Source organism: Amyelois transitella, chromosome 19, assembly GCF_032362555.1.
Source record: "Amyelois transitella isolate CPQ chromosome 19, ilAmyTran1.1, whole genome shotgun sequence".
Taxonomy (NCBI): domain Eukaryota; kingdom Metazoa; phylum Arthropoda; class Insecta; order Lepidoptera; family Pyralidae; genus Amyelois; species Amyelois transitella.
Window position 1 is genome coordinate 6877985 of NC_083522.1, and position 14323 is coordinate 6892307.

The following is a 14323-nucleotide window of genomic DNA, read 5'->3' on the forward strand; positions in this document are numbered from 1 at the left end:
CACAAACATGCGAGACATCATTCCAGGCGAAACACACGAAGGTAAAGTACCCGTAATATGTAAGTACATAATAATATAACAAATCATGTTAAAAAGGTTTTAAATTTAGTAATTTTCAAAACATCTCTAACGAACGATGTAAAACCAATTTGTGGTAGGTACATAATTATAGAAAAAAATCATAAATTTCATGTAAATTTAATCTTAACTCGTGGCGATAAGTAGGGTTATTCACAGACATTGACAAGGCATTTGTCTTATCTTTTCTCTCCCACTAATTTTGCAAACAAAAATTTAGAAAGAATTAAGCTTTTCTTTTTTTGACTTTTGTAAATAAACCCACAGATCATTTAATAATTTCGAACTACCATAAAAAAACTTTACCATTCGTGCGCTTCTAACCATCGGGAACTCGACTCACCGGGGGGTCTACCAAGTTCTCGATCGCGTTCGTGATAGTCTCGAACTCGTTGGCGGCGGTCAAGTCGAACGGCAGCGTGTGGGAGGAGGCGGACGTGAGGGAGGAGGCGGACGCCTTGCCGGGAGACAGCGCGCGCGCGCCCGGGGTGCTCCGCCCGCGGGAGGCCGCGCCCGCGGGCGGCGGGGGGAGGAGCCCTTTCTGCAACAATTCATAGGTACAGTTAAATTGTTTAACTTCGTCAAAGTTGAAGTCATCAGAAAAAATGTTAAAGAGGATGTAATAATAAAGAGCCTTAATCGTGGAACTTATTTTTATAAAAGTGTAAAGTCATAGGAAAGTACATAGGCTACGCGTCTATCCCAAAATTTCAACAGGAAGTGTATAGTGGCAAAACATTCGTTTTTACTTTGGCGAAAAGCAAGCTTGAAATGCTGTTTAACAACATGACCAAAATTAATTTCGGCAAAATTAACTGTTCGAGGTCATTTGATAGTGTCTCAATACCTGACTAGATGGCATGATGAAGGAGTCTCCAAAGGGGTCAGTGGAAGGAGTGAGCCCCTCCACTTGAGTGAGGCCGCGTCTCAATGAACTCAGTTCTTGTTCCAAGTCCACCAGTTCAGCTACGCCACCTTCCGCATTCGCCTCCGTTGTTTTTGTCGAAGAACTTTCACCTACCGATGTGATTATCTGTAATGTTAACACGATGAATCATTATTTTTTTAGCTTAAGATCACCTTGATCATATCGGAAAGTCCGGCGAGAAAGTACAAATCAGAAAAAGTACAAACTTACAGAAAAATATACGGCTCATTATATTAGACGTTAATCCGCTCCCGAGTCTCTGGTCGTAAGAACGTCAAAAATAGAATTATGATATAATAAATAATTAAATTGCCTACTTGGTCTGCAGATAAATGAGTTACTACGATAATTGGTGTGAGATTGGAAAACATTTAGTGGATGTAACGTGGGGAACATTTATTTGTAAATGAAGGTTTTTTCTATCGGAATACAAATAATACCCAATTAGATTAAACGCAAAAAAATATCTTTTTTTTTCGAAATAAAGAGAGAAAACAAGATCAAAATATATATTTATATATTAGGAAAGAAAGCATACTTGTAATCACATAATTAGCGTTAAGACATAAAACTTATACATTTTGAATACGAAATAACACAACTCATCAACATCACATTTGTGAAAGTGTAAATGTTCGTAATACTTCAGTAACCAATGAGTTCATGGCAATACAAGGTTAGCAAGTTTTTGTTGCATGAGATTATATGTATATTTATTTTTTGTTTGACACTAGGGAAAAGCATTCCCAACAAATTTCGTAAAATTATAGTTTTACAAAGGTTTTACAGCGAAATTAATTATTATTAAGGAGAATTTAACAATCAGTAAAAAAAAATAAGAATACAAATAATTTATGCTTCAGTTTTAAATTAATTATTAACCGATTCAAAAGAAAACCACATAAACGATCTTTTGTATACATTAATTTTACTCAAATTAATTTGTGCAGGCCGATACACAGAAATACATATTTTGGCTTAATTTTATATCTTTCTTTACAACACCAAAACCCACTTTTTCCTTAAACCTGACAAGTTTAATCCGAATCGAATACACGTGTGACATTATCAATTCCACGATATTCTCGTACTGCAATGAAGCCAAGTAATGCAAGTTATCTTGTTGACATTGCTTGTTATGGATTGAACCGGCGTTTTCGCACAAATATACGATTCAAATGGCGATACACGTGCTGATTTCATGTTAATTGTCAAGGCAAAACCGGGCCAAGTATAGAGAGAAAATTCAGAAGAAGGCGGACCTTGGGTCCCGGAACACTGCTGTGGAAAACGTAAGGATTTCATAATATCTTAAAACCAATCATCACCTGGAATTTTTCCGATTCCGTGCTAAACGGTCTGTCTGTTGTGTATTCGCCTATCTAGTGGGGCATTCTTTTCCACCTCTCAATTATGTCCTCCTACTGGGGAGGAGCCCGGGGTCAGCATATGACCACGATCCTTAGTTAGACTCGACTCCCTTCTACCCTCCGTGACCTTGTTTAAGTGTTCTGTGTACAAATGTTACCTTAGCTTTAGGTTCAACTGCCGGAGCGTGTCTCACAAGACTACTGGTGACCGTCTTCCCTTCTAACTGCTGCTTGGCTAACTCTACTTCCTTCTTCTTCAGCTCAAATACCACTTGGAATAGATCCCTCATTGCTATTACAACCTGGAATTGTGGAAAGAAAATATCATAGTACAAGTTGGATATTTTGGAAAAGTAGTTCTCTCTCCTCTAACTTTACCATAATACCTCTCATAATAAAAAATCTACCGGCTATAGAAAATCCTAGTTATCTTCGCAGAATTGATGCCTTGGTTGGGAACAACTTGCAAATAATTAAAATGTATGAAGCATCTCAGTCTGCCGAAAAAGAATGAACACTGAAACTATTAGCTATGCCTATGACCTTTACACTTTAGCCGTGCTATAACCCTATAGATTTAATTGGCCGGGCCGCGCCTAAATGAAGTGCTTCCTCACAGAGCGTTCAATTTGCTGCGTTTCCATTATGGTTTTATGGCTTTTTATGAGGCAATCAATATAGCCATATCTTTTATAAGTATCTTGTGAGTCTAGATGTGTTTGTGTGTTCTGCACGGTATGTACTCGTATATAGCTAATTTCATGAAGCATTTTGGACAATATAGTTCTGACAACTTTGCTATCAGCGAACTTGTAATTTTGTGCATATACGAGATTGCAAATGTGCTGCGCAAGTTTTAAACGCGTAAACTGCAACGGAGAATTACTGAACACATTTCTAGTTATTAATTTAAAAGATAAGTATATTAGCAACAATTTTTTTGGTATGGTTAAATAAGTTTAAGTGAAGAATAACAGAGGCTAATGCTCCGAAGAAGTGGGCGTAACACGTGCCGCATAAGCATGCGATAAAATGATACGAATATAAGCATATTCGTATCATTTTAATCATTTTTTGTCGTAGACTGTCGCCTTTGTCTACCCAGTAAGAAATAACAATGTAATTGATCGTATAACGTGTATGATTTTTTACGATAACACCTTAAGGAAAGCTTTAAGACTGGCTCACATTGAATGATTGAGGTAAAAAGAACTCACGTTCTTATTGTATTCAATGTGGGGTTGGGTACAGATATTCACTTTCATTTCGCACCAGTTCAGGGTAATTGTGAAACCCTATGTCATATTGAAGTGGTGTTATCTAATCCTGGACACTCGATAGCTTCGGAAGCCCTATTCTACATGTTACTACATTTAATTCACAATTGTTTAGGCTAATATTTCGACCTTGTGACACATTATTAGGGTTCCATTGTTTAAAACTGAAAAGTTTACATTATTTTGTATATTCCTTTCAAACGCAAGTTATTAATTCAAGAATACTTTTATCTTACAACATAATAGGTAGGAGCAACCCTTTATATATTTAACCGATTCCGTTATAATGGGAATGTGGAGCCTTGCCTTGGCGTTTATGGCGACTGACTGAAACCATATAGCCAAACGATTCTTTTCGAGACTTTTGGATCTGCCTACATTAAGGTATTATATGTATATACATATGTGTATGATTCTAATAACTTACTTGACTAGCAGCCTTATCAGTCTTGATCCCAAAAAACCGGTGGCCGGTGTCTGGCGAGCCGAATATGTAGCCGAATGCGCGGGAATCAGTCATGTCTTGCGCGATGAACGATATCTTGTGCACGGGGTGGTGGTACAGAGAGTCCTGTCATAGACAACATAATTCAATATTGTTTACACTGATATAAGACAATCTGATATGTATAAGGGAAACGTCGTTAGGATTTCTTCGTTCTAAGCGAATAGGGTTGATGGATGTGTAGCGGGAGCGATAGTTGGGGCTCGACCGCCACAAAGGGAGCATTTGTTATGCCTAGGAACCGCAGCTTCGACGATGTTGAGTCGGAAGTTATATTTATGCTGCAATCCATAAAACCTTTTCATGATTTAGACTCTTCGCTGCTATTGGCTGTGCGCCTCACATTCTTTCGCTATGAATGTTTGATGGCGTGTGACGTTTGAGACGTCTCCACAAATTGTAGCTCATGTAGGTATTATATGTGATTTTTATAAACATTATTGCTGCGGTGTGGTTCCCGGTACCAATTCAAAAAAGAATAGGACCACTCCATCGCTTTCCCATGGATGTCGTAAAAGGCTTCTTCTTCTTCTTTTTTTAGGCGATAGGCTAGCAACCTGTCACTATTTGAATCTCAATCCTATCATTAAGCCAAATAGCTGAACGTGGCCATTCAGTCTTTTCAAGACCGTTGGCTCTGTCTACCCCGCAAGGGATATAGACGTGACCATATGTATGTATGTATGTTGTTATACTATAGATTTATAAAAATCCGTTAAGTAGGTTTTGCATACAAGAGCAAAAAACAATTTTATTAACTTTCACGTGTTATTTCGCAAATGATTTGGGTGGATAGGCTACTTCGAGGTCTTCTTCATGTTAATGTAGAAATATGCGAAGTTAGAAAAAGAACTCATAAAATATATAGTTAACAAATTAGGTTACTGTCTAAATAAATTTCTCTGGAAAATTACATAATATTTTTATGATAAAAGTATAAGGAGGTGGGGATGAGCTTTTGTGTCAGACAGTTACGGGGAAGTTCTTTACTTAACTAATTCGTTTAGGCTATAGACTGACGAGGGAACTTTGAGGTGCTTCATTACCCTAATAGTTTAGGATCTTTGAAGAGGTCTACCCACACTGTCTTATTGAAGTAAATACGATAAAGTATTGTGATACCTAACATTTGCATGCTATCAACACAGGCTGTTCCCTTCATATAAAAGGCTAGGTTACATTACCAAAGTCATAAAATTTGTTAGTTTTATTTTGCTACGTATATTGTTCGTGCCAATGCACTATTACATCAACAGCATTCAACTTACCCCCGTCTTGTCATCGCGCAAGCGCAGTCCATCAATGGCCACGTGGACCTGAATTCTTTGCTTATGCTCGCCTGCAGCACGGATCGCCATTTTAAGGTCCGCCAGAGCCTCTTGGCACATGCGGTCACCGCGGGCTTCTGGCACTTCCAGCACGCCAATCAATTTGGCGCGAAATGACACCCCCTCGCCGAGAAAGCGGCCAGGCTCGTTCTTGTCTATGATAGAATTAAAATTTCGAATAAAATGATTCCTTTTTCAGTATTGTATTTCGAAGGAATTAAAAAAAAATTGGGTCATAAACCAGTTGAATTTGTGTTATGTAGTTTTTATTGTACGTACCTATATTATACGTACTTACGTATCTGAATCTATTTGAACTACTAGATTCTTCTTGAACTTTCTGACATTACTTTCCAAATTATTAGTAGTCTTGTTTGATCAAAATAATAATTTTAAACCCCCAGTACAAAAATACAATAACCCTATGAAATATGTAAACTTATTACATAGAATCAACTAAGATGAAGTTATGATTATTTTGACACTTAGATTTTAGACAGAACAAAGCGAAGCCGTTAGTATCAAAATTTTACTAACTACACTCAACTCAATGTATTGGTAAGTAAACAAAGCAGTCTAAATTTAAAAGCAAATAATTTGGCACAAAACACAATTTAACACAACTCTACAGTTTTCATAGCTACAAGGACGAATAAATTGCTAACGGCAGACTTGTTTTATTGTGTTATTATCAGCAATAAAGATCAGCGTACCTTTGGCGAGAAGACTTTTTAATTCGTTCCTTTTGGGAGTCATGTTAATTTTCCCACTATGGAGAGAATATAACACGACAGAGTGCAAAATAAAAGTGAGCGCGATTGCCCTATTTCGGTCCCTGTTTACGGTGCATCATTGCCAGTTTAATTGAATTTCCTGTTTTTAAATTTAGAATCTCGAGAAAAGAAGGGACTCAAGGGTATATGTTTTCTTTTTTATTTAAAATAGTTAAAAAGTTCTTGATTGGTAAGCTAAAATGGGTAATCCCCTCTTTAATTATTCATGCCCAAATAACAATATTTATTTTTAGAAGAATAAATGCATTGTTAGAGCTTTAGTTAGAAGGAACTTAATTAATACTATTTTAAAAATAAATGAATGCCTATTAGTTGAGCATATACATGATTCAAGGGAAGATTAACATTGCGACAGAAAATGCGGAAAACCAAACTACTTTGAATCATTCGAGCTTATTACGAAGTGGTGGAATTTTTCGTAAGAACCCAGTTATAATAATATAGTTTATAGTGTTTCTATTATTTCAAAAACGAGCAGAGATATGTTTATTCCCAAGTCAGAGGAATCTAAACCGTTGATGACATTTATGCCCACGTCAATCTCCGGTGTTATGAAATTCATCATTTCCTCTATTCCACTGAGAGGAAACGATGCGACGTGATTATAGGATGTGGCTATGTGCCTAGTAAATACACAACACTCCTCTGATTAGTTGCTAACTAACTTAACAATTTATGAGCATTCGGCATGCGATACAACACTCAAGAAGCATGGAATGACGCAGACGTACTCACCGAACTGCCGCAAGAGATGCTGGAAATGACACACCTGCATTATGCCCGTACAAACCAAATAGTAAGTTAGTCTCCCCTCTCATCCACCGCTGCACATTCGCCACGGGCCCACAACACACCCTCTGTCCAAAATACCAGGGGGTCACTAATTATGACATAGCACTAGCACGTGAAATGGTTGAGTGCCAGTTTTGATCTTACAGTTAGTAGGGTGAACGCCAGCCGATCATGCAGTTACAGTTTACAACAGAAATCGCAAAAATAACATAACTAGATGCGATAATGTGGTCAAGTTACACTTAGCGCTATCTAACACCGCATAACCGTAATATAAAAATTAATAATAGTATACAAAAATATCGTAGGTGAAAAAGCTTAGCCGAGCTAAACACGGTTCGGACTCACATTTGCAAGGGCTGGTTTTCTTACGGAGGGTTTGCATTGGAAATTCAGTCGGTAACTTGTGATTAAACATCGGTACTGTTAGTCTTTGCTTCTCGCTGAAACGGGAATACACTAGTGGAGTACACTGGACGCGATACGTGATGTACGAGGCACTGTTTCTGATTGTGGAATGCAACGTTCGAGTTTCACTATGAGATTTATTGATTTTTGTGTCGGCTTGTACGATGTCCTTTCAAGTTTGTGTTGCAATTCGGCAGACGACGGGTTGAGATTATGCTGGCGCGTTGAGAAGGGGTCTTTAGCGAATTTTTGTGTTAACATGAGTGTTTTTATTCGGGATGGCACGGACTCTGTGCGATGGCGGCCGGCACATGGGCAGAGGGCGCACTCACACAGCTCGCGCACTGCGCACTCTATCTGTGAAGGGTGCCGGAGCGCCGCACACTAGCACAAAGGCAACCCCTAATCAATATTCGCTGCCGATCTCCGTCGTACACCCTCAATGAAACCAAGTTAACATAGGGTAACTTCAGACAGTGCGTTGTTTGACATCATCACAAGCATGCAATGCAACTAACAGCTGAATGGGTAATCAGGGCAATTACAAGTATTTTAAAAACTACGGGAAATAAAACTCATAATTTTAGGATAGTAATAGGTATTTTTAACGAACGCAACCATTAGAACTCAAGTTGAAACTCATACTTGACCGTTAACACGGCCTCAGACATGAACCTATTTCGAATTTGTTAGGTACCTACCTATTTCTTTGTTTCCGTACCCTAAAATCTTATTAAAATGCATTAACGGAATGTTTACTCATTATTTTAAAATTATATTACTTGTAGGTACATACAATACATACACACACACAAAAATATCACGTCTTTATTCCTTACGGGGCAGACAGGGACACCACAAGACTGAACAGCTACGTAATTGATATTAAGAGTGCCAGGCCTCTCGTATATTAAAAATGAAACCCAAGGGAAAGGTTTACAAACTTGGCTCAAGCATAATGATAAGCTTTTCCCTTGATTGATTTTTACAATCTGCGGAAAGGAAGCAGCTGGGATACATTACCGTTTTTTTTTTCGTCGCTACTAAGCAACTTTGTAAATAAATTATATACAAAACGTGTCATCTGAATCACGTACACACACATGCATTCGTACTGACTGATCTACATAAATGTGCATTGAATTTTCTTGACTTTGACTCGCACATTAACATTAATTCCTTTCATAGGTGCTCACTCTAATATACTGCATCGGTATAGGTACTTTACTAATTTCTAGACCAAATATTCTTGTAAAACAAATATATAGAGGTTGAAACTATCTATAATGTTTGATTCTAAAGAACACTATTACATTTTCTCACCATTCAATGGTCGAATTTCCTTTTTAAATTTGCATGTCAGAAACCCAGTTTAGTCCATTCCCACAAATGATGAATGCTGTACAACAAAGAAACTACTCTGTAGCCTAGAAAAGTCCGCTAAAAATTCCGAGTCTCTTTCATCCTATGTTTAAGATATGTGGTTCATTGTATCAGTTTTCTTCTTAAACAGCCTCTCATATCGGAGGCGGGAGAGCATCAAGACGATATTAACCTTTTGGCCGCTGCTCGAAACAGTGAGGTGGTACTACGGCCGAACCAGTCGTGCAGGTTTCTTAGCCATAAGTGGCGCGTTTTTCCCACGCTTCTTTTTCCAAGGATTTTACTGTGTATCATCAAATCAAATCCTGGTTTGTTTTTCTGTAATTCAACCCAATACGAATCTTTTCTGAAGAATGATATGTAAATCGTCTATGGCGAGAGGTGTCTTAAAATTTTGATTAACTGTCTAAGTAAAACGTACCTACGGTTGTGGTCAATGTTACACGATTGTGTTACAGATGCATTTTATCTACCTATTGTAGTATAATTTTTTACCAAACACGAAAGCTTGTTTATAAGTCTTTTTATTATTTATTTAAGTGCATTTTAAATGAGCTATAAAAAAACTGTTTAACTATGTTACCTAATCTCAGAAAAGTGTCAAGTAGGTATGTTGGTTTGCGTTAGCTAACTGATGTTCTTACGGTTAGGAAAATAAAGCGAGGAAACCTTCACATTCAGGTAAAATGTATGTGTAACCATGAGAGTGATGAACCGGGATTAATGCTAGGCGGAAATAGACCTTATCTCCGAAAAGGGTGGACTAATGTTAACGAGACTTTTACTGATAGATAAATTAGTCCAAATCAATCAAAACAAACTATATTTTGATTTTTATTTCAAAATTTGGAAAATATGTTCCATGCTAAATGAGACTAGTAGGGTTTATTATTATGTTGGTGTTGACATACAACTTAGAGCAACGCGGCCTTCCATCCCAGAATGGAATATCACATACAACATGCCTGTGCAAAGTCATGTCAGTTAGACTGAATGACGTAAACAATTTATTTACATCCAACATAATAAATGATGTAAATACCTTTCATATATAATTCAATGATAAACTAACAAGGGCAGAGTTGTTCATTCACATTCATCTTGTACAGATAAAGCAGTGGCGTAGCGTGCATTGGCGGGACCCCGTATAAAAAATTGTTTGGGGGCCCTTGTATTGTTTGGGGGTAATGATTTTTCACAAAAGAAAAAAAATATTGTGAAAAGAAATATTTATTTATCATAACATAATTTAACCTTAATTTAAAAATTTAATTTTACAAATAAAAATCAAATTTTAAATATTCATTCGCCTTGCCTTTTTTTCGGCAAACTGATTTATTAAATCATTTATGGCTGATGATGATTTTAGTTTTTCTAAAGTTTCTACCTCTATGGACAATAGTGAGAGGTCTGACAGCCGTTCTTGTCCCATCGAAGTTCTTAAGTAATTTTTTATCATTTTTAATTTTGAAAAACTTCTTTCTGCAGTTGCGGTTGTAACTGGAAGGGTCAAGAATAAAAAGCATGCTGTGATTACCTCGGGAAAACTAGATGCAAGCAATAATTCAATGAGTTCTTTAATGGAATAAATTTTTTGAATTTCAGATTTTAAGCATGTTTTTAGAGCCTTTAATTGGTCACAAATATTAACTGAGATGTCTTTACTGTATTTAACCGACAGTTTTTCGGAAGCGATTAATATCTCTTCGTTTGAAGAAGATAGGAGTTTCTCCGGTTGTAATATTTCGAACATACTACTCAGGTCGCAAAGGCTCTGAAATCTTTCTTTAGTTTGAGAAATTAATATATCTAAACAGCAATAGTATACATTGACTTTGAAATAGGATTCCGGGTCGGAAATTCTCTCATCTTGTGATAACTCATCAAAAAAACGCTTCGTTATCTTTCGCCTACTGTTTTTAAAAACAGTTGTTACCCCCCACTCTTTTGCTAAATCTTTGGACTCATTTAGCAAACTATTAAATGAAATCTGATTTCTTAATTAGCACAGTCTATTTAAAAGATTACTTAATAAAATACTAGATTTCTGTAAGTCATTATTTTCATGCTGTAGAGCTTTAGAAATAGGATTAATAATTTCAAATAGTGAAGAAAAAAATGTAACGAGCACTAAGAAATTATAACTCTCTAAAATATTAATTATATTTTTACATTCTTCACGTTCATCTTTTTTATTTGAAATTAAATTTAGTTGGTACAAAGTTTTCATGATAAGTAAAAAATTTTTCTTTACCGATAATAAAGCATCGTTCCTAGAAGACCATCTGGTTGGACATACCTTTTTAAGGGTAATCAAATATTTTTCAGATGGATCGTCACTTAGCATAGCCCAGCGTTTTATACTATTGCCAAAAAAAGTATATATTTTTTCTAAATTATCGAAAAAAGTCGATATACTTCACGAACGTGTCTCGCAGTTCTCTTACTTTTCCAAATCGCTACTAATATTGTTAAACCAGAAGAACAATATTGTTTGTACTGAATTACAATGTAGGTAATGCACAATTACATAAAACGCGTAAATAAACACTGCACTGCACTCCGTGGTTTAACATCAAATGTAGAGTATGGACGTACACGTACATCGTGATATCGATTTTATTATTGAGGGATTCCCCGCTGAGTTGCAGATGAAGTAAGTAAAACGGGGAAGTCCCGCAGCCCGCCATAACGATGTAGAGTGTTGCCAACTTTTGAACGCACGCTTAAGGCGGGATAAAAAGTAATTAAATAATAAATAAATAAATATATACGGGACAAATTACACAGATTGAGTTAGCCTCGAAGTAAGTTCGAGACTTGTGTTACGAGATACTAACTCAACGATACTATATTTTATAATAAATACTTATATAGATAAACATCCAAGACCCAGGCCAATCAGAAAAAGTTCTTTTCTCATCATGCCCTGGCCGGGAATCGAACCCGGGACCCCCAGTGTCACAGACAAGCGTATTACCGCTGCGCCACAGAGGCCGTCAATTGCTTTATAGAATTTTGTCATTTGTAAAATAAAATAAATTAGGAAGTTTTTATTTCTTTTTCCTTACACACTTTGGGGCCCCCGTGGCTCGGGGGCCCCATATAATTGATACGGCAGATACGGCGGTAGCTACGCCCCTGAGATAAAGGCTGATAGTACACACATTATCTATGTGTAAGATATGTGATGTGTATACAGATGCATGTTATCCATTATTTGATAAACTTGTTCAATTGATTTAGCTTGCATTTTCAGAATTAATCATATATTTTTTTTAATAATTACATTTGATTGTTTTTATTAGAATAGGTCTTAGTCATGCCAACATAAGGATATTAATTTTTTGATGTAGATACTCAGGTCTGATGTTAATACTTAAAATTCCTCTGTTATGAATTGAGTGGTTAACACACAATTATATCTATTGCCAATAGAAAACAAAAAATTTGGCAAGTTTATTGGGCTTGGGCTATTTCTACAAATTAAAAAAAAAACCAGCTTTACTTTTATCTGAGTAGAGCTCAGTTCAGCTGTATGGCTTGATGGTAGAATGGAGATTAAAATAGTGACAGGTTGCTAGCCCACCAACTACAAGAACCCCAAGCTAATAAGTCTCTCCCTTAGTCCCTTTATACAACATCCATGGGAAATATATGGAGTGGTTCTCTTTAACATCCATGGGAAATATATATGTAGTAGGCTACATGGTGTAATGTAGATAAATCAATATTTAAAAAGGGATTTTTGGCCAGACTTTCTTTAGGAATCAGCTTAATAACTTTATGACATAGCATTCAAGCATGCAGATACTTGTTAAATTTTAGTTCAATTAATAACAGGCAGACTTTGAGACATGTGAAACATAAAGTAAATCCATTTACTGAATCATTTGTAAAACTATAAAAACATTACATAGTATAATACCAACTTCAAGTTACCATACTCTTATTTGTTAAGAAGAAAATGTGTTTCAAGACTTATTTTTAAAATATTTGAGCCCTTATGCTACAACAGATGAACTAAATGTTAATAGCATTCTCTTAAGGACATTGCAAACAAATAAGAAATTAGTTGCCAATTTAAGTTTGAAATTTAGGTAGAATAAACATATTTATATGTACATACATATATTAAAATTGTCTGTCACTTACTTATTCATTAGGTCTTTCATTTTGTTTCATAGTCAAGAAAGAAAGAAAGAAAAATCTTTGAAGGACTGTCTCCAAAATATAGTTGAGATAAAATGTAAAAGGTAAAAATTGGTTTCATCAAAATTTAATAAATATATCTCTCGGCAAAGTTTGCCTTGAGCCAAAATACTTTTAAACGATACATTGAATCAAACAACTTTTACTTATTGAAAAAACTTAATTATTACGTTAGTTATGACGAAAAGATAAAAAAAAATTACAATATTGAAGTTTATTTATTTACCTTTAGGAACTGCCATTGGTTTATAAATTAACCGCTGTATATCAAGGTCCCGATAAACATGTTTTAAAGACTTGTTTTTTATTGTAAACAATCGTTTACATAAATACTTTAAACCGATATTTAACTTGAAATGTATACAGTACAGTCACTTTGTCCATTATAATGTTTAAATCGAACCTTTATGAAAGCGTAATTGGATCATAATATAAGGCGAAAATTCACGAAATTATAAGAATAAACTTAAATCGTCACACACTATTTCGACAAAATCCAACAGGAATCTCGTTTTTTTGTATTGTGTTGCTGCACTTGCTGCTGTCATGTCTTGGTCTTTTCTCTTTTCAGTTGCTTTTCAGTCACTGTTAGCTCAGCTGTCACGTCGCCTGTCTCATCTTTGGCTTTGACATTATGAAGTAAATAGTGACAATGACAAACTAGAATTTTCATAATTTAGGCATAACATTTTTTGGTGCCGTGTGGTTCCCGGCACTATTACAAAAAAGAATAGGACCACTCCATCTCTTTCCCATGGATGTCGTAAAAGGCGACTAAGGGATAGGCTTATAAACTTAGGATTCCTCTTTTAGGCGATGGGCTAGCAACCTGTCCCTATTTGAATCTCGGTTCTATCATTAAGCCAAATAGCTGAACGTGGCCATTCAGTCTTTTCAAGACTGTTGGCTCTGTCTACCCCGCAAGGGATATAGACGTGATCATATGTATGTATGTATGTATATTTTTTATCGTACAAAATAATTGCAGTACAAAATACAAATATGATACAATATCTAAATAAACCTCAGATTAAATGAAATAAATACATAACCTAATGTTTACATGATAATTACAAACTCAGTGTGCGCAGAAAGCTGACAGATTTGCGAACATGCGCAGAGGATGACGCTTTTTTTATTATTAATTTAAGCTTTTAAACTTGATTACTAGGTATATTATTCTCTCGCGTCAACGCTTTCATCATGTTCTTTATAGTGTGAATAATTGCGTTACTCGCGACAAACCTG

At 35.9% G+C, this 14323-nt stretch overlaps 1 protein-coding gene across 7 annotated transcripts in view; it reads right to left on the reverse strand.

Moving 5' to 3' along the window:
* LOC106132528 (protein disabled) overlaps positions 1-13460 on the reverse strand; it is a 28324-nt gene extending 14864 nt beyond the window's left edge. For 3 of the 7 annotated variants that reach the window (XM_060949597.1, XM_060949596.1, XM_060949591.1), the window contains exons 1-7: positions 13302-13460; positions 7421-7515; positions 5427-5641; positions 4081-4224; positions 2535-2678; positions 926-1111; positions 422-619 (exon numbers count right to left, since the gene is read on the reverse strand). In XM_060949597.1, the coding sequence (XP_060805580.1) occupies positions 422-619; positions 926-1111; positions 2535-2678; positions 4081-4224; positions 5427-5641; positions 7421-7490 (957 nt within the window). In that variant the 5' untranslated portion in view covers positions 7491-7515; positions 13302-13460. Of the gene's footprint in view, positions 1-421; positions 620-925; positions 1112-2534; positions 2679-4080; positions 4225-5426; positions 5642-7015; positions 9930-13301 lie in introns of those variants that run through there. The other 4 variants (XM_060949594.1, XM_060949595.1, XM_060949592.1 and 1 more) reach the window with 4 other exon arrangements.
* Positions 13461-14323: the final 863 nt, after the last annotated feature.